This window comes from Pituophis catenifer, unplaced genomic scaffold, assembly GCF_029215685.1.
Source record: "Pituophis catenifer annectens isolate HBS135680 unplaced genomic scaffold, rPitCat1.0.hap2 SCAF_1, whole genome shotgun sequence".
NCBI lineage: Eukaryota > Metazoa > Chordata > Lepidosauria > Squamata > Colubridae > Pituophis > Pituophis catenifer.
In genome coordinates, this window is record NW_027256881.1 from 276,239,418 (window position 1) to 276,258,141 (window position 18,724).

General features: G+C 39.3%; 1 protein-coding gene across 1 annotated transcript in view; it reads right to left on the reverse strand.

Moving 5' to 3' along the window:
* Positions 1 to 18,724, reverse strand: part of LRP4 (LDL receptor related protein 4) — a 108,382-nt gene that overhangs the window by 24,389 nt on the left and 65,269 nt on the right. The window contains exons 5-18 of the mRNA XM_070935642.1: positions 18,143 to 18,259; positions 11,594 to 11,722; positions 11,237 to 11,356; positions 11,004 to 11,129; positions 10,787 to 10,912; positions 9,226 to 9,360; positions 8,130 to 8,255; positions 6,285 to 6,515; positions 4,959 to 5,115; positions 3,932 to 4,149; positions 3,294 to 3,470; positions 2,366 to 2,488; positions 744 to 952; positions 395 to 476 (exon numbers count right to left, since the gene is read on the reverse strand). Of these exons, the coding sequence (XP_070791743.1) occupies positions 395 to 476; positions 744 to 952; positions 2,366 to 2,488; positions 3,294 to 3,470; positions 3,932 to 4,149; positions 4,959 to 5,115; positions 6,285 to 6,515; positions 8,130 to 8,255; positions 9,226 to 9,360; positions 10,787 to 10,912; positions 11,004 to 11,129; positions 11,237 to 11,356; positions 11,594 to 11,722; positions 18,143 to 18,259 (2,076 nt within the window). The remainder of the gene's footprint in view (positions 1 to 394; positions 477 to 743; positions 953 to 2,365; positions 2,489 to 3,293; positions 3,471 to 3,931; positions 4,150 to 4,958; positions 5,116 to 6,284; positions 6,516 to 8,129; positions 8,256 to 9,225; positions 9,361 to 10,786; positions 10,913 to 11,003; positions 11,130 to 11,236; positions 11,357 to 11,593; positions 11,723 to 18,142; positions 18,260 to 18,724) is intronic.

Sequence of the window (18,724 nt, forward strand, 5' to 3'; positions counted from 1 at the left end):
TGCATCTCCCTATAATATTGACAAACCAAGTACATCAGTATAAGATTAAAATGTGTAACTGAAACATTTCAAATAAAGTGGAATGCAGAGACATTTCTGCAGGAATAAATTGATATGCTAGAGATTTTCCTATTTCAGAACACTCTTTTTTTAAATTACATGAAATGAGTTCTTACTCCCAGAATTTGTTTGCAACCTGTCCACTGTTTACAGGAAGGTGAAATGTTATTAAAGTCATCATGATCACAGAGTTTGAAAGAGTCTCATTCATACATCTCAATAGATGCATTGGGAATAATCCTGCTAAGAATTTGGAAGGCAGTTTTTCAGTGAGTGGTTAGGTTTTAGAGTAGCCAATGAACTCTTTTGCCAATATGGCAGTGGCTTTCAGTACCTGCATCTGTCCAGTACAACTTGTTTGTGACCCAGTCAACAGCAAGACCAGCTGGGCTTTCAAGACTGCTCTCCACCACAATCTAGCAACAAAACAAACACAAAGAAACTTTGAGGGCAATATTGCTCTAACCAGAAGCACTGACCTTTCTTGGACTATGAATGTTCAGTTATTTAAATAGAGATCTGGAATTAATCCAGTTTAAGACATATGCATGGAATATGTTCCTCAAATAGTTGAAAAAAATAGAATTTAAAGATTAGTTATAATGAGCCAAAATGGGTGTAACGAAACAAACACCAAGAAGACAAGCAACTTATGTTTCCACTGAGCTTCTGTAGGATATTACCTCCTGGCCTGTTCCATTCCATTTTGCCCGACTAATGGAATCAGTGCTAACATCTGTCCAGTAGACATAGTCACCCTGTGCATCCCAGTCCAGAGCCACAGCACTGCGCACATCTGCCAAGGGGATGACAACATCAGACAGGTCTTCTGTGTCGAAGCTGATACGACGGATGTCCATCCTTCGGGCAAAAAGCAGGAACTTGTCAAGACCTGATCAAAGGTCGAAAGGTCTTCTTTTAATATCTCTAACAGAAAATTATGGTAACAAACACAAAAAGGTGATCTTGGCACAATGAAGTTCTATTATATCCATGCTTTCTATATGGATATAAAAGTCCAATCTATAATGTAGGCCAGGCGTGAACTAGTACTAGCACTAGCCCTTAGACTTATATACCACTTCATGGTGCTTTACAGCACTCTCTAAGTAGCTTACAGAGTTAGCATATTGCTCCCAACAATCTGGGTCCTCACTTTACCAACCTCGGAAGGATGGAAGGCTGAGTCAACCTTGGGCTGGTTAGGACAGAAAGAATAGATTCTAACCAGCTGGCAATGAGACCAGAGTTAGCCTGCAAAAGTGCATTCTAACCACTGTGCCACCATGGCTCTTAACTAACTAGCAAATAAGTACAAAGCAAAAAGAAGTGAGTATATAATGTTGAAAAAGGGATTTTAGGATTAGAAGAAAAAAGAACATGTTCTTAAGTAAAATGTCCCTGTATGTAAGGACATGATAAGGTGCATTAATTGGTGGTTCCATTATTCTAAATATTAGGAAGAAGAATATGAATTTGTTTGCTCAGGATCCATCAGTGCCACTGCTAGCATTAGCTAGTCAGGTGCCTTTAGAAAGCCCAGAAAGAAAAACCGAATCAAAACCCGCCCTTCATTAGTAAGTCTAACAATTTATTTTCTTCTGCCTCTGCCCCCATAGGTTCAATGTAATTTTTATAGCATTAAGGGCTGCCAAACCAATTTTCCATTAATAAACTAACTTTAAAAATTGGTCAAGCCACAGTCAGTCACTGCATCTAGAAGCAAACTATTCTACAAACTATGCATTGTGTGAACTGACAAATTATTTCATTGAGTGACTTGCAGTTCTAATCTTATCTCTATCCAACTTCTCTCTACCATTACATTCTCAGCATTTTATAAACTTCCATAATCTTCCTACCCCAGCAGTCTTTTTAGTTGTTTGAGATATTTATACTGTATTTTCCAATTAAGAAACTGTTATTAAGCTAAAAAATATATTATTATTTCCCCAAGGCAAGAATTCCATCTTTCCTTGCAGAGAAGATACCTCAAATCCTTCATCATACCACCGGTGCTTTTCTGCAGCTGAACTTTTTGATTTGTTTGTTTTGTTTATAAAATTGGAAAAAAATTATTCTATATTTTATATGGAAATTTGGAAAAACAGCAACAAGAAATCCAAATGTCATCCTGCCATCAATTTCATAAACATGTTGTAATATTGGCAATCTATTGTGAACGACCCCTTCACATGAAATTTACTGTATCATTTAAATGTAATTTTGTTAAAACTCTTTTACTCTCTCTCATGTGTGCACACAGACATGTTATGAAGGTACATAAACTCCTTATCACACTTACTCTGGGCACAAGTATGGCCACTAGTCTTCCGAAAACCTGTGGGACATGCGCAGGTATAGCCCTTGTTATTTGGCAAACAGAGATGAGTACAGCCACCATTATTGGTTCCACAGCGATTTCTCCCTGCTCAAATAGCCAAACAGAGATATTTTATATATACATAGGTATACAAACACACACACATAAACACAAATACCATAATCTATACAGGGAAAAGAACCAGCAATACAATGAAGCTGGTTCTATTTTGGAACTGCTTCATTTATTATGCATTTGTATCTGTCTGGTGTAGTTCTAAAATAAGAAATATTCACCACTGACTTATAAAGGATATAGCCATATACTTTTCATACTTTGAAATTATTTTCGTGATAAAGCAAGGAAACATGTTGATAAGCCACTAATAATGGTATTAGTCGAATGGTAATTTTTATTAAATTGTAGACTTTAATACTACCAGGATAGTAAAGCATGAATAAAATTAAGGAAGATATTTATTGCAATTCAATGTTTTTTCACAATAGTAGAGACAACTTAATTAGGAAATCTTTTTCCAGGTACACAGAAATATGCCAACAATAGCAATATACAAACAATAGTAATATAACAACAATAATGAAAGATTATCATATTATACTATCATTTATGAATGTATGTGGGGAGCTGCTTGGCCATTGCGTCTAAGAAAACGTTATAGCTATTCACTTTTACCTGAGATTATGTCTTTGGAAACACTTCATGTTTTCTGAATGTACAGCACTGATCAAACAATTCAACAGCACTGATCAAACCATTCAATTTGAATCACTAAGACAATTTTTATATTCTACAAAGAGTGTTAGAATGAGGAAGTATTTGCTTGTCAGTATCTTGTGATAGAACACTTGTCTTTTAGCAATAATATCTTGCCTTTTCTCTCTGCAGTTACCTGCTGGTTGGCGTTGAGGATGCAAAGTATGGATATCCATGGGGAAATGAAGCTTGTTACGGATGATCTCTTGATTTTTTCCAGTAAATTTATTGGCACTATTTATACTCTTGGTATGCCAATCTGTCCAGTACAGGCTATCTTCAAATACAGTGATAGCAAATGGATGTGGAAGGCCTGCAGCAAGAATCCAGTAAAAGCAGATGAAAAGGTTATGGCCACTCTTTACTAAAGGTTGCTTCCATCTTTGAGACAAAAAAGGTCTCTTTCTTTTAATAATACCTCCAAAACTAAGCAAACCTGCTACTGGTTTCTGCTGACTTAGCACTGTATATTGCCAGTTTTCCTGGAGATAAAGGCTAATGTCACAGTGCTAGTGCTACTCATATTGTATGTCCCAGCCATTGAGATTTTATAACTTGTTTATGAATTGGTAGATACCAACCATCAGATATAGTTTTAAGAGTACTGCTGGCATTAGCGTGGTGAAAAATCAGATATGGGACAAAAGCAAATGACTGATGATCTCAAACTCCTGGCATCAATGATCTGATTTGCCACACAGTATTATTTGAGTTACTCAGAGCATCCCTTAGTTGCTTATCTAGTAGACAACAATCCCAATTTCCTAATCTCACCTTGACTAATAACAGCCTTCCTGTTCTTTCCATCCAAATCAGCCCTCTCAATAACATGATGCTTGGCATCTACCCAGTACATCCGATGCCCTGCATAGTCAATAGTTAGCCCATTTGGCCAAAAGAGATGAGTGTCAGCAATAATGCGCCGATTGGAGCCATCCATGTTAGAGTATTCAATGCGAGGAGTGTTTCCCCAATCTGTCCAGTAGATGGTACTATTGGAAAAGAGAAAAAAATGTGAACAGTGGAAGTTCCTTGAAAGGACGACAGACATTGCTAACCAAAACAGGCGCTAGTTTAGCGATCTAAAGCTAAAGACATAATACTACAACTGATTGTATTGAGCTGATGAAAGCAAACAAGGATAACCGTTTCAGGTTATGATTATACAAGGTCACAATCTTTGTCAATAAACTATTAACCAAAATCTTTTGGCTTCACAAATGAGCATCTACAATGGCTTTCTTCAAACTTGAGTATAGTCCAGATGAACAAAATTAATTTCCCAGAATTTTAGCTAGCATGGTAATTGCTCAGAATTCTAGGAGTTACTTCACACAACTGGAGGGTAATACATTTGAAGAAGGCTGATCTATCCTAACATAGCTTACATTACAAAACACAGGAGAACGTGTTCTTTTAATAAGGCTATCAAAAGAGTACATTAAGTTCCAGTAAATAGAATTATGTTACAGGATATTCCAAGTTGAGCGTGTAGAGAAGCTGATTTTTACAGATTCCTTCTTCTATCTGCAGATCTTCTAAAATATGGGGGATAAGGTGTTATCGGGCGCCACAAGCAAAAAATAATAAAGTAACACATTTGTAAAAAAATCACCAACTCTCTTTTTCCCCTCTAGGGGAAGTTGTCATTAGTTTTCATGGCATTTTACATAGGGAAGGTCTTAATTCATTTGTAGAATGACAAATCTAGATTTGGCTCCAGGCAGCTAAAGTGGAGTCTTCATTCAGCAAATTTCATCTGATAAATTAAAGTAACAAGCAGTGAGTCGCTCATACTCACCCTTCCATAGGGTGAAGAGCAATTGCACGAGGTTTTTCTAGATTCTTCCAAAGAAGCACCTTCCGATGCATTCCATCCAAATTTGCCACTTCAATGCGAGATGTCCCAGAGTCTGTCCAGTATAACTTGTCATGGATCCAGTCAATGGCTAGCCCACCTAAGACCCAGAGGAAGGAAGAGTGTGATAGGTAATGGTTGTTCAAGAATAGTCCCATTGAGCCATGGCTAAGGCTGTCCTGATATATAAAAGGAAAATGGAAACAAGGCTCTTTTTCCTCTTGTCCTATAAATCACTAAAATATTTAGGTAACTATTTGAATTGTCCATTATAAATTGAAATGTACACACACATACACACGACCATAAGTCACACTTGAGTTTTAATGGCATGGTGGTGCACTCCAAAATCCAAGTGGAGACTGGAGAAAGTAACATAGGCCTGATTTACATTTAAATTTAATTGAAAAGCAAGTTAAATACAATTCATTTTATTTTATCCTATGCTTCTAATAATGTTCCTCTTCTTCCCCAGTAAAACATATGATTGGTAGTTACTGTGAGGGAGCTCTGAGAGGTACAGCAAGGTTTTAAGGGTTATATTCTATTCTGGAGACTCAGATTATGCAATTTTAGAGTTGCTTCTGTGAAGATAGGCAACATACAGTAGTGGCCAAAATTGTGGAAACCTTTTGGGAAAAGTGTCTTTTCTAAAACTAACTGATAACACTTTTTGGGGGGGAGTAGTACCATAAAATTATATATCAATGGAAAGATAATTTAATCAAGAATGTAATGCAATAACTTTTATGAAGGATTTGCTATTAGAAGAGCAGTTATAAAGAAGAAAAGTGAAACACGTAGAAAAAAATGAGATATACAAAAATTATCACCATGTCAGTTAATACTTAGTTGGGTAACCTTTAGCATGAATTACGGGCTTACAACGTCTTCCCATGGAGTGAACCAAGTCTTTTAATTCTGCAGCTGTTTTAATGTGAAACCAAGATTGAATGATTGCTTTTATTAGCTGGGTTTTATTGCTGGGTGACTTCTGACTAACAAGTTTCTTTAATTGGCTCCATAGATTTTCACTTGGGTTACGGTCTGAACTATTCCCAGGCCATTCCAGCAGTGGAATATTATCTTGAAACTCCAAAAAAAAGTGGTGTTATTAGTCATCAAGCCTTAAAAATACACTTTTCCCAAAAGGTTTCTACAATTTTGGCCACTACTGTACAAGTTTGATAGATAAATATAAACAAAGAAATAAATTTTGCTACATACAGAGCTGCCATTTTTACTTCTGAAACCACGAAAGATATTTACCTGGACTCTCCAATCCTGTAGACACCACTTCTTCCACGTTGCTACCATTCAAATTGGCCCTCATAATGCGGTCCAGTGTGACATCAGACCAGAATACTAATTCCTTGCTATGGTGGAAATCCAGTGCAATAGCATTTTCAAGGTTGTTTAGAAGCAAAGTGTACTCCGAGCGGTGGGGTAAGACCTGCCGGATATCAATCCGATTGGCAAAAAGCAGCACAGGTTCTGGCCCTGAAGGATACATGCAAAGAGATGTGAGAAGACCATTGTCTGGACAACAGTGAGATTATAATGACAGAACAGAAATAGGACATAAATAGAAAAAGAACATAGAAACATTATATGTAGGCATATTCACATTGTTTAGAATTATACTGATAAACTGCAGCTCCCTCCGCTGTATTTTCTTTGGCTATTCGGCAGTTTGTTAGAAATATGGGAACCAGCATTAATGAAAAGCAATTATTCAATAGGTGGATTCTCTGCATGGATCATATCATCCTCAGCCTTTTTTTTTTTTTTTTTGCTGATGTCTTGAATCTGTAGTTCCTATCCTGGGACTTAGTCTTTTCCTGGGACCTGTACAAGTTACATTTCTATCTGTTTCTTTGTGAAATTTATACACTACCTCAGTCCTGTTGACCCTAGGAGATTTACAGTAAAATATAGCCATAATAGTAACAATAATAACAGAAAACAATATAACAATAAAATATATAATTTATTCCCCCCAGAATCAATCCTGAAAAGCTGCCCACAAGAACAAACTTTTCTAATTTTTTTGGAAAGCCATAACCTGGCTTCTAAAAAAATCAGTTAATTCCATATCAGAGGTGTATAAAAAGCTGGGTCATAGAATATTTCTGTTCATGATTAGATTTCTTCTAGAATATCCAGAAAGAACCCACTGCAAAGCTGGAATGTTCTATGAGAGAAAGTTTGGAATACCTCTTTACTCCATAAAAAAAAAAAAAAAAAAAAAAAACTTGTGACAACATATCTGTTCTTTGGCTCAGAAGCCTTAAAGCAAAAAATGAATTTTTGCTGACATTTTGACAAATGTGTGACAAAAAAACACATTTTCCCAGGTATTTTACATGAAATGCCAGGCTAAGGGAAAGAAACATGTGCTCTCCAATTATTGCTCAGCTATAAGACTGGGAGTTCTACTTTGGTAATATCTAAAGGGGTGACCAGTAACTCACCCTTGTACTTCTACCAACCAGAATGTCAGTAACATATCTAGAGAGAACCTGTCAAGCACCAGGAAAATTAGGAGATCCAGGCAGTTCAATGTGTATAAAGATTTATTGGTAGCTTAAACTCTCTAGACCGGCTAAAGGAAATTAGCAAGAGTTAAGAATAGAAGGAATTCAAGGTGGGCTGACTTAGATCTCTTGTCGGCATGAAGGGACTTGTGATTGATGACGCATTTGGTCCCTTTCTCAGGCTCAGACTGGTCACCTCCTACAGAACCATTATTCTCACATTTTCTATTTTTCAAAAGCGGCATGTAGCTGGGGATAGACACCTCCCCAAAAAACATTAGTCCATCTTTTTCCAACCTGATATTGTCTAAAAGTGTTGGACTATAACTCCCATCAAATCTAGTAAACACATCCCAAAATGTATTGTCAAGGAATAATGGATGCTATATTCCAGCCTGACTAGAGTCATCAGGCTGTGGAAAAATAGACTAGCCTCCTTACGCAAGCAACAATTGAAAATTAAATACCGTGGAGAAACTGAAGCCGTGAACTAAGCCAGCAGTCATCCATCAGACATACGGATGGATTCTAAGCACTGAATGATCCCCAGTGCCTGGAACTGAAGCCTCTTTCTTACCCAGGGCTTTACAGCTGCGCTTGTCTGGGCGAAGCTCATAGCCTTGTTCACACCAGCACTGGAAACCACCCTCACTGTTGGTGCACCCCTGACTGCAATAACCTTCCTCTGCACATTCGTTCACATCTGGAATAAGAAAAGGATAAGGAGTATGAAGCTAAAGAGAAAAGGGTAAATAGTTTGGTTTTGTATTCCATGCTTTGATGCTTATTTATTTATTTTAAAGATTTATATTGCTATTTTTTTTTTTGACCCCTTGCATCGGGGTGGAGTCGGGGCAACTGAATGGAGTTGAGTGTTTACTGGTGGATGCCCTTCCTGTGCACCAATACAGAGTTCGCAGCAGATATTTTCTCATTGTGTCGGGAGAGAGAAATATGTGCCGCTACCTAGGATTGAACTCACAGCCTCCTGATTGTGAGATGAGAGCTCCACCTCTAGGCCACTTCACCACTCAAAGATTATATATATATCTGTCTTGTAAAACACAACTCTAGGCAACTCACAGAGATAATAAAACCAAAACAGTAAAAGATAACCCAGAATATCAAGCACTTAACTAATAATCTCCAGCCCATTAATGTACATAATTTGTAATTTGTATTCATATTATGAATGTAATTTAAAAAACCCACCCTTTTTATGACCGTGGAGTTCTTTTTTTCTTTTCTTTGTCCTATTACCTTCATACTATGTACTAGGGTAATAGAATAAAGAAAGAAAAAAACTCAGTCAGACTAGCAGATTTTCTACTGTAGGCACTTCGAAACAAGGCCATTATATGCAGCTATTGGTTTAAATCATATTTCTTTCTGAAATTCAGAAAATTCTCTTTCCATTACAATCTTCCCCATTTTTCTATTGATTCTACTTTGCTTTTTTTTTTAAATGACTATTAAGTGAGGGTTGATAAAGTGTCTTTGATTGATAGTGTTAGGATCAGTGGTTTGAAAGCACCAATACAAATCAGAAAGGTCCACATAATTATACAGTTGAACTTGGTTAATGCCACTGCCTGTCAGTGCTACGACTTTACCAAGGACAATTTCATTCCTAGTCATACCTACAGATGCACTTAAGTGTTCAAGCTGCTTACCCTGACACGATCTACCATCCTCCAGAAGCCTGTAACCTGTATGGCAGGTACACTGCACTATTCCGCGAATCATCTGGCATTTCTGGGCACAGTCCCCATTGTTGACATTACAATTTTCCTCTCCAGTTCGAGGACCTGTGAAAAGATCAGAGGCAGAAAATGATTGTAAAGCAACCATTCTTTTAGAATTTTCCTCTTATCTAGGGCAAATTATGAAAAATGCCTAAAGTAGTAGTCAGGAGAGAAAAGAAGAGTTTGTGTTCTCAAGCGGAAAAGAGACCCCATATTTCACACAAACAGTTGCTCCTAAATTGTAAAGAAGGAATAATTTCTATATCTTGCTGAGCTAAACTTGACTCTTCAATATATACCTGGAATGCTATATTCTTCCTTGCATCCATAAAAACAACCAGAAAAGACAGAGTAGGGTTTGATATAGGGGTGAAATTCAGCCAGTTCTATCCGGCTCGGGAAAACCAGTAATGGCGGCTGCGGGAGGGTCTGTCCACCCACACGGATGTCATGATGTCGCTTTTTTGCGATGATTTTAAGCCTCTGCGCATGCACATTTGCAAACCGGTAAGGAAGGTAAGTGTATTTCACCCCTGGTTTGATAAGATAATATAGTGAAAATGCCAGGTTAGGTCATCACCCCAACATCCAGAATTACAGGCAGTCTACCAATTTACACCTGTTCGCTTAACGGATCATTCAAATTATTCAAATTAATGATGGCCTTAGAAAGGGTGTTTTATGGCCTATAAAACACTTCTGGCCATTGCAAAATGTCAACATGCACATACACATACACACCCCGCATCAGTCATGCAATCGCTATCTAGGTGCTTGGCAACCTGTTTGCCAAGTGCCCATGATCATGGGACTGCCATTTGCAAACTTCTCTGCCAGTTTCCCCAAAAAGTCAATGAGGAAATGAGCAAGGAAGGTTCCAAGCTGATGCTATCTGCTGAGAGGACTCCCTCTCATCTCTGGGGCTGGCTGAAAGAGCTGTCTGCTGAAGGTTTTAAGCTTTGAGCAAACAGGCATGAAGAATTTCAGCTCCATGCTAACGTGCATGGAACGGAAATCCTTTGACAAGGAGTTCCTTCAGTCAGCCCCCAAAAGCCAAAATCCAAGCAAGATTTTCAGCCCCTGAACAGGCAGCGTGGGAAGGTAAGGAGTGCAGAGTGCCTCAGGGTGTTGAGGGAGGCGCTGGGTGACGCAGTGTAGGCTGTGCACAAGTACTCACTCAGGGGCTGAAAATCCTTCTTGGATTTTGGCAGGGAGGATTTTCAGCTCCTGAGCAGAGAGACACTCACATGCTGCCTGCTCTGCATCTCCCTGGGTCTTCCTCATCCCCTTGAGGCACCTGCACTCCTTACCTGGCACTCCGTATCTAGAACTCCCTCTGCTTAACAACCCACAAGATCACTTAGCAACCGCAAATCTTGGGAGTGCTGAGATTGCCGATGTTGAGCGAAACAGTCACGTGACTTCATTAAGCTCAATGACCAAGATTCTAGTTGCAATTACGGTTGTAAATCAAGGACTATCAACTTACGGCAGTTTTGGGCAGGGCTCTCATCACTGCCATCTCCACAATCGTTGGCACCATTACATAGCTTCCGTTGGCCAATGCAGCGCCCATTTCCACACAGAAATTGATCAGGGGAACATTGTGGGATTCCTAAATGAAGAATTTTTGAAATTATAAAACTGACAGCTGAACTCAGCACAGATTCTAGCTCAAAAAAAGGCATTAAATTGTCCATGTTTACCCGAGTCCTCACAGTCTTCCTCATCACTGTAATCAGAGCAGTCTCCCTCCCCATCACAGCGCCAAGACAGCCGAACGCAGCGGCCAGATTTACATCGGAACTGGTCAGCTGTGCACATAGAGGTAGCTGAAGAAATAAACATGAACAAGAATTTCAAAACAGTTTCATGACACGCTTTTCTATTATCTTACTCACTGCCCCTAGGCTGGATTTACAAGTCCCAGGATACTCACTGCAGTTTTTCTCATCCGACTGGTCATCGCAATCAAAATCACCATCACACCTCCAGCCAGCATTAATGCACAAGCCACTGTTGCACATGAACTCTCCAGAGCGGCAAGGCTGGTGAGAGGCTACGGAGATAAACAGTATATGGAAATTCACACTCTAATTCAGCCCAAATTAAGCCCGAGAGATTCAGTTTGCTATCTGGAGGGAAAGCTGAAAAGCTTCTGTTTTGAATATTGGAATGACAGATGCCCCCTCACAAATTTTCTCTGTTACTCCTACCATGAAACACATCTGACCAGAAAACAACACAGCAATGCCATTTGATCTGAGTCTGCAGGCCCTTGCTGCAAGTAACTTACAGCAATCAGATTCATCAGACCAGTCCCCACAGTCATCATCTCCATCACAGTGGTAAATGTCCAGGATACAACGCCCGTAGGCACACTGGAATTCCTCCAGATTACATGTTGCTGCTGGCACATCTGATGCTAAAAGGGGAATGAAAAAAAAAAGAAAGAAAGGTTAACAAGAGATTCCCTAAACTGTTTTGTGATTCTGGTGATGTACAAAATAGAAAGCAATAGCAATAGCACTTAGACTTATATACTGCTCCATAGGGCTTCACAGCACTCTCTGAGCGGTTTACAGTGTCAGCATATTTCCCCTAACAATCTGGGTCCTCATTTTACTGATCTCGGAAGGATGAAAGGCGGAGTCAATCTTGAGCCAGTCAGGATCGAACTCCTGGCAGTGGGCAAAGTCAGCCTGCAATACTGCATTCTAACCATGTGCCACCATGGCTCCTAGCAGATAGAGTGGCAAGCATCATGCACAAGCTGTCATTACACTGAAAGTTATCCAATACTAGCGGTAATTGGCCTCCTGCCCCCAAAATGCCTGTTTTGAACAGAGCATTCGTTGCTTTGTAAAAATCCACAAAAATATCCACAGTAAGATCTTCCACCATTCTTTAACATAATTTCATGTCACAGCCTAGAAAGTATAAATTAGGAAACCCTTACATATTCAAGCTGCTTATATTGAATAGCGTAGATCTTATGTCTTATCATATCCTATCAAGATGTCATCATGCATAGAATTAGCACATTGAAAGTTGATGGAGACATATACAAGGTTCTCTCTACACACTGAAGTACAACAGGGATTGTGCAACTGAAAAGTGGCATTTATGAATATGAAGCACACTTTATGAAGGTGGACAATAACAAAATCCACTAAGCAAATCCACATAGACTTTCCATCCACTTTCATAATAAACATAGAAATAGCACATGTCAGTAGATTTACTACATATTCAATTCCACCACTGATTTTATCATACATTGATTGCCATGATTATGTATGCACTCTAATGTGAAGACTCATTTGTGACTGACCACAAGCATTCCAATGGCTTTCCTTGTGTTCAAGAGAATGAGGGCATGGTGTTCTCCAAAAGCCTAAACAGCAAGTTAACCTCCAAGATAGCTTCCAGGCAATACAAAGCTATAATTTTCTGTATCTCTAGAGATGACTATGCAAAGGTTTGCAATTAGCCAAGCTGTATGATTGAACAGAACAACTGTTCATTTAAGGATTTTGTTCGACCAATGCTCTTAAGCAGAAGTCACCATGAATTGCTGTGGCAACCCTTTGAAGAATACCATTTATCTCAAAATGATGCCAGGACAAACATCTCCATTTCTGTTTCATAGAAGAATTCTTCCTAGGCACATATAACATTGGTCCAGAACTCAGTTTAATTTAAGACAAAAGATGTACGATGCTGCCCTTTCACCAACGCAATTAAGCCCAGAGAACAGAATTCTTGGTGTTAGATAGTCAAACATCAGCAGCCTGTAAAATTCAAGGTTTTGAAAAATCACTACTGCAACAGAAAGGAGGCTTTTGGAAGGACGTTCAAGCAGAATGACCCCAGCAAAAGCATTCAGGGCTCTAACAGCATCTGGGTCACACTTTCTGGCACTGCACCTGTTCTTAATTACAAATCGTAAGAAGCAGGGGACAGAAAGGAGCACAAGAGGTGGTAAATATATATTTGAAATCGGAGGCCCAGGAGTTCTTAGCTATCTTGAGTGCCCTCTGGTTAGAAATATGGAAATATACAACAAATTGACAATAATTATAATAATGGTTCAGCATAGGTTAGAGCAGTGTTTCTCAACCTTGGAAGCTTGAAGATGGGTGGACTTCAACTCCCAGAATCCCCCAGCCAGCAGCGCTGGCTGGGGGATTCTGGGAGTTGAAGTCCACCCATCTTCAAGCTACCAAGGTTGAGAAACACTGGGTTAGAGGGTACCATGTTGGAAAAGACTGGTTTAAACTGAGGGGAAATTTCTAGTTTGCTTCTGTGGATTGTTTTTTTTTTTTTTAAATAAAGCATTAGACTTTTTAGAAATATACAGGAGAGTTTGTTAATCTCACTAAACCCATATCTCTAACACAGCTAGGCTTCTGAAGAAAATACATATTTTAATAAGCAGCAGGAAAAGTACAGCCAACGACAAGGGGAGAGTGAAATTGGCTTCCTCTCCAAGACTTTCCTGGCTCTGAAATCTTTACAGCTCTGGCTTTTTGCCAGCTCTCATTATCTCTGAAGATAAAAGACAAATCCCACCCCACACCAGCGCCACCCCTAGGATTCCCCACCCTTGCCCTTCAGGAGCTGGCTGGACCCTTTTATTGTCTTCTCCCTCCAAACCTTTTGAAGTTTCCTCCTATCTAGAACATATTATGAAAAATGCCCTTGAGGCAGGAGTGGGGGAGGAGACTCTGCCTGCCTGCTGAGAATCCAGTTAACTTCTCAGATATGGGAGGAAGGGCAGAAAGAGAAAACTGAACGAAAATGTGAGCTAATCTGGAAAGGGAGCAATTCACAAAGGCTGAAGCTGGCTTCCCTGATATTAATTAAAAAAAAGTAGGTAAAGGGATGTTTGAAATAGATGATCCAAGTGCACCCAGACTGGGAGAAAGGCAACAAAGAGTGCTGGAAATCATTCATCAAAATAACTTCCTCCGATGTTGGGGTGGGGGTTGCCTACGACAAACGATATCCTCTTTGATCATTTACTTTCATGTAGCCACTTTGTCAAGCAGACTTAAGTCTGGTTCAAAGTCCTAATAATCAGAAAGCAAATAAATCTCTCTACTTGAAGATACTACAAGACTACAAAACAAAAAATGTACTAGGCTTCACAAGGAGCTCCAAGGATGAAACCACTCGCAGAGTACTTGTTCCTATTTCGAATGTATCATTTATCAGCAGGAGGACTCAAATCCAGGAAACCCCTATTGGCACTTGCACAATATCTGCCCAACAACTAACATCAATTCCCACTGGAAAGCCAACTGGTTGCAGAATGCCCAGACATAGGAAGACATATAAATGACCCCACAAAAAAAGATGCCAGGCTTTGAATTACCACATCAGCAATGGACAATCCTGAACAGGATTTGTACCTCCCATGGCATCTGCCAGGACCTTCTGTATAAATGGGGCACAGCATCCTTCCCTTAGTGTGACTACGGGATCTCATCAGTGGTGGTATTTAGCCAGTTCTATCCGGTTCTGGTGAATCGGTAGCAGCGGCTGCAGGAGGCTCCTCCCACCCGCCCAGATGTCATCACATCCTGTTTCTGATGATCTGTGCACCCGCACATGATCACATTTGCGAACTGGTAGCGAAGGTAAGTGAATACCACCCTTGGGTCTCATGTCAAAATGTAGATCACATTGTGACCGGCTATAAGCAGAGAGCATATATTGGTCCAGTATCTGACTTATTTTTAATATAAACAATGCTGTGCTTCAATGGTTAGATGGCCTAGACCGGTGATGGCTAACCCTTTTGCCATTGCATGCCAAAAGCATGGGGAACGTGGGGGGGGGTCATGCACACATGTGCCCACACCCATAATTCTATGCGCCCCGCCAGTAGTGGGATTCAAGTAATTTTAACAACCGGTTCTCTGCCCTAATGATTTCTTCCAACAACCAGTTTGCCAGACTGCTCAGAAAGTTAACAACCGGTTCTCCCGAAGTGGTGTGAACTGGCTGAATCTCACCACTGGCCCTGCCCCTGCGCATGTGTGTGCAACCCCCCGTTGCTTTCCCCGTTTTTGGCACGTGATGGCACGGTGGGCCCGATAGGCCCGTTTTTGTGCGCTCCCCAGGCTCCAGAGCCTTTCTAGGAGCCTGGGGAGGGTGAAAATGGCCTTCCCCACCCCCCACCCCCGGAGGCCCTCCGGAGGCCAGAAATGGCCTGTTTGCTGACTTCCAGTGGGCCCAGAAGGCCCGAAAATCAGCTGGCCAGCACATGCATGTACACCGGAGCTGAGCTTGCGTGCCCACCAATATGGCTCCGTGTGCCACCTGTGGCACGCATGCCATAGGTTCACCATCACGGCCCTAGACATTAATATTTGAACATAGTTCTTTTTCACATTTATATTTTATTGTGTTCTACTAATCTAGTTGAAATGTTAATTTATATTGCTAGTCTGTGTATGATATGCCATATGCTAAATAAATCCTATTTTGAGCAAAATGTTATTTCCAACATAACTCTGTTTTTGCATGCTTTTGATTACGACATTACGAGTGGAAGTTGTGATATGGTCAATTTGCTTTCCAGGCCCTATTTAAGATACTCATTATAACATGTAAAATCTTGTGTGTTTTACACCCAAGGTACCTGCAGGGCTATCATTTAAAACCTAGGTTCTTTTATCTTTTTTCATAGGATATTCCATCCCAACTGACGGAGGATGTTTACCAAATTAGATTCCACCCCCACAACACTAAATTTAAAATGTGAATAGACAAACTGAGCAAACAATGAGCAAACCAGCAACAGAAAAATAATGGAAACCTTAAAAAAAATACCCATTTGAAGAAACAATATGAATAATAAAATTATGGATCAAATGAAGCAATTGCAGTGCAACTACATAAACTCATAATAAGCATTACATAAAAAAATAATAATCAATGGTTTAATGAATATTAGTACAAATCAGAAAAACACACACATATAAAATTCCAATACTTGTTAATTCAGCTTCCAATGTAAGCACACTTTAGCAATCCAAATATTTAAGCACAAAGGTCTTGCCACCTTTGAACCATATTCAGATTAAAATATAAATGCCGAATGTTCACTTCTGAAAGTTAGAAAAGTTCAGATCTAAAGAGGATCCCCCCCCCCACATCATCTAAGCAACATCAGAATGGAATAGCCTGTTTTGCCATCTTGGGAAGGGGGCTACAAGGTCAGAGTTAGAAAGAATTCAGGAACTGTCCCTAATCATCCAAGAAGAATGTCGCCTTTAATCTGTGTCACGACTTTCATTCACTCTTCTATCACTTAGCAACAAAGGCATACCATCTCATGATCTGATTGGTTACTGTGCACCTGTTCACCTCCTCCCTTCATTGGTTGTTCATTACATCCTAAGGCCCACCAATTAAAAGTGACACTGGATTGTTGGGTCAAAACATTGCAAGCTTCTTTTATCCTTGTCTCCTTGATTAGTTTTCACACATCTGGACTCTCCTATCAGTAACAAAGTTATAACATCCTCCAACTCCTCATTTTTTGTTTTTCGATCCCACTCCATTCCTCCACTTACTCAATAATTCTACATATAATTAAGCTGTAATTCTCACTTTAGTATCAAAAGTCTTATGTATACAGATAGTCCTTGACTTTCAACTATTCATTTAGTGACCATTCAAAGTTACGACAGGCTGAAAAAAGCAATTTACATTTGGTCCTATGACCGTTGCCGCATCCCCATGGTCACATGACAAAAATTTGGGCACTTGGCAACCAGCATGTATTTAAGACAGTTGCAGTGTCCTGGAGTCACATGACCTCCATTTGCACCTTCCCAAATGGCTTCTGACAAGCAAAGTCAGTGGGAGAAAATGGATTCACTACAATTCACCTAATAACTACAGCAAAAAAGATTGTAAAATCTGGTATGACTCACAACAACTGCTCACTTAATGATGGGAGTTCCACTCTAAGTTGTGGCTGAAAGCCAAGGATTACCCATAGGCAAAATTTAGAAACGAAATAGTCTGTAATATACCAACAAAGCAAAATTAAATACTGTATCTCTCAGTTTATATATATATATATATATATATATATATATATATATATATATATATATATATATATATTCTCATTGATGCCCAGTAAAATTAATCAAAACATGCTAAAGCTCAAAGTTACTGGAGTAGGATAAAAACAGTCTTGTGTTAAAATACCATTTGCTTGCCATTTCAAAATACTGCATCATAATCGAGTTTCATGAGAAAAGCATTGATTCTACAACAATTATACAGCATTAAATGTATTTAAAGAACCCTAATGTAAATTGGAGTACACAATATATAATTTCTTTAAATAAACAGGCAAGAAAAATCACAATTGAAAATGAGGTCAGTTTCTTTAAAAAATGGAATTTAAAATTGTTAAAACTTTTTAGTGGGGATTCTTCAATGAAAAATCTGGTACGGCTTTTTCCATTTATCAGAATCAATTTAAAAAAGCATTACTGTGGGAGAAGATGTTATTCTTTCAAGACAGAAATAAAAGAGCAGCATTAACAGCTGTAGTAACTGATACCCATGATCATTTCAAAGCTTAGAAGCAGATGCTTTTATCAAATGAAGGAAGAGTGATGTCATTTTAAATAGCTCTTTTGACGGCAAAATGCCTGCAGAGATTTGCACTACTAGTTTAAATATTTTCAATCCTACACAGCAAGGCTAAGGCCAATAGGTACTTAAATCATGAAAGAAAAAACTGGCACATATACCCAGAAGCAGAAAGTGGGGCTTAAATGCTAGAAGCGACAAGAAAGAGGGCACTTACGGCAGTTCTCTTCATCCGACCCATCCTTGCAGTCAGTATCACCATCACAGAACCAGTGCTCAGCTATGCAGCTACCATCAGTGCAGCGAAACTCTTTGTCTGAACACTTTCTCATATCTGCAGCAGAAAGAATAGATTAGGGGGAAATAGTAATAGCACTTAGACTTATATACCGCTTCATAGTGCTTTACAACTCTCTCTAAGTGGTTTACAGAGTCAGTCAGCATATTGCCCCCCAAAACCAGGCTGTCCTCATTTTATCGATCTTGGAAAGATAGAAGGCTGAGTCAACCTTGAGCCAGACAAAATCGAACCTCTGACAGTGGGCAGAGTTAACCTGCAATACTGCATTCTAACCACTATGCTGCCACCACAGGTCTTCTCATTCCCCTTCCCTTCCCTCACAGCTGCAAGTGATTTTTTTAAAAAAATAGATCACATCCTCAAACCTTCCAATATTACAATTGCACAGAATAATGACTGCTTGCTGAGTGTACATTTTTACAGAGATAAACTGAAGTTGTACTACAATACAGTTTGATGTGGCATGGAAGAGACATAGCACAACTCCCAAACACCCCA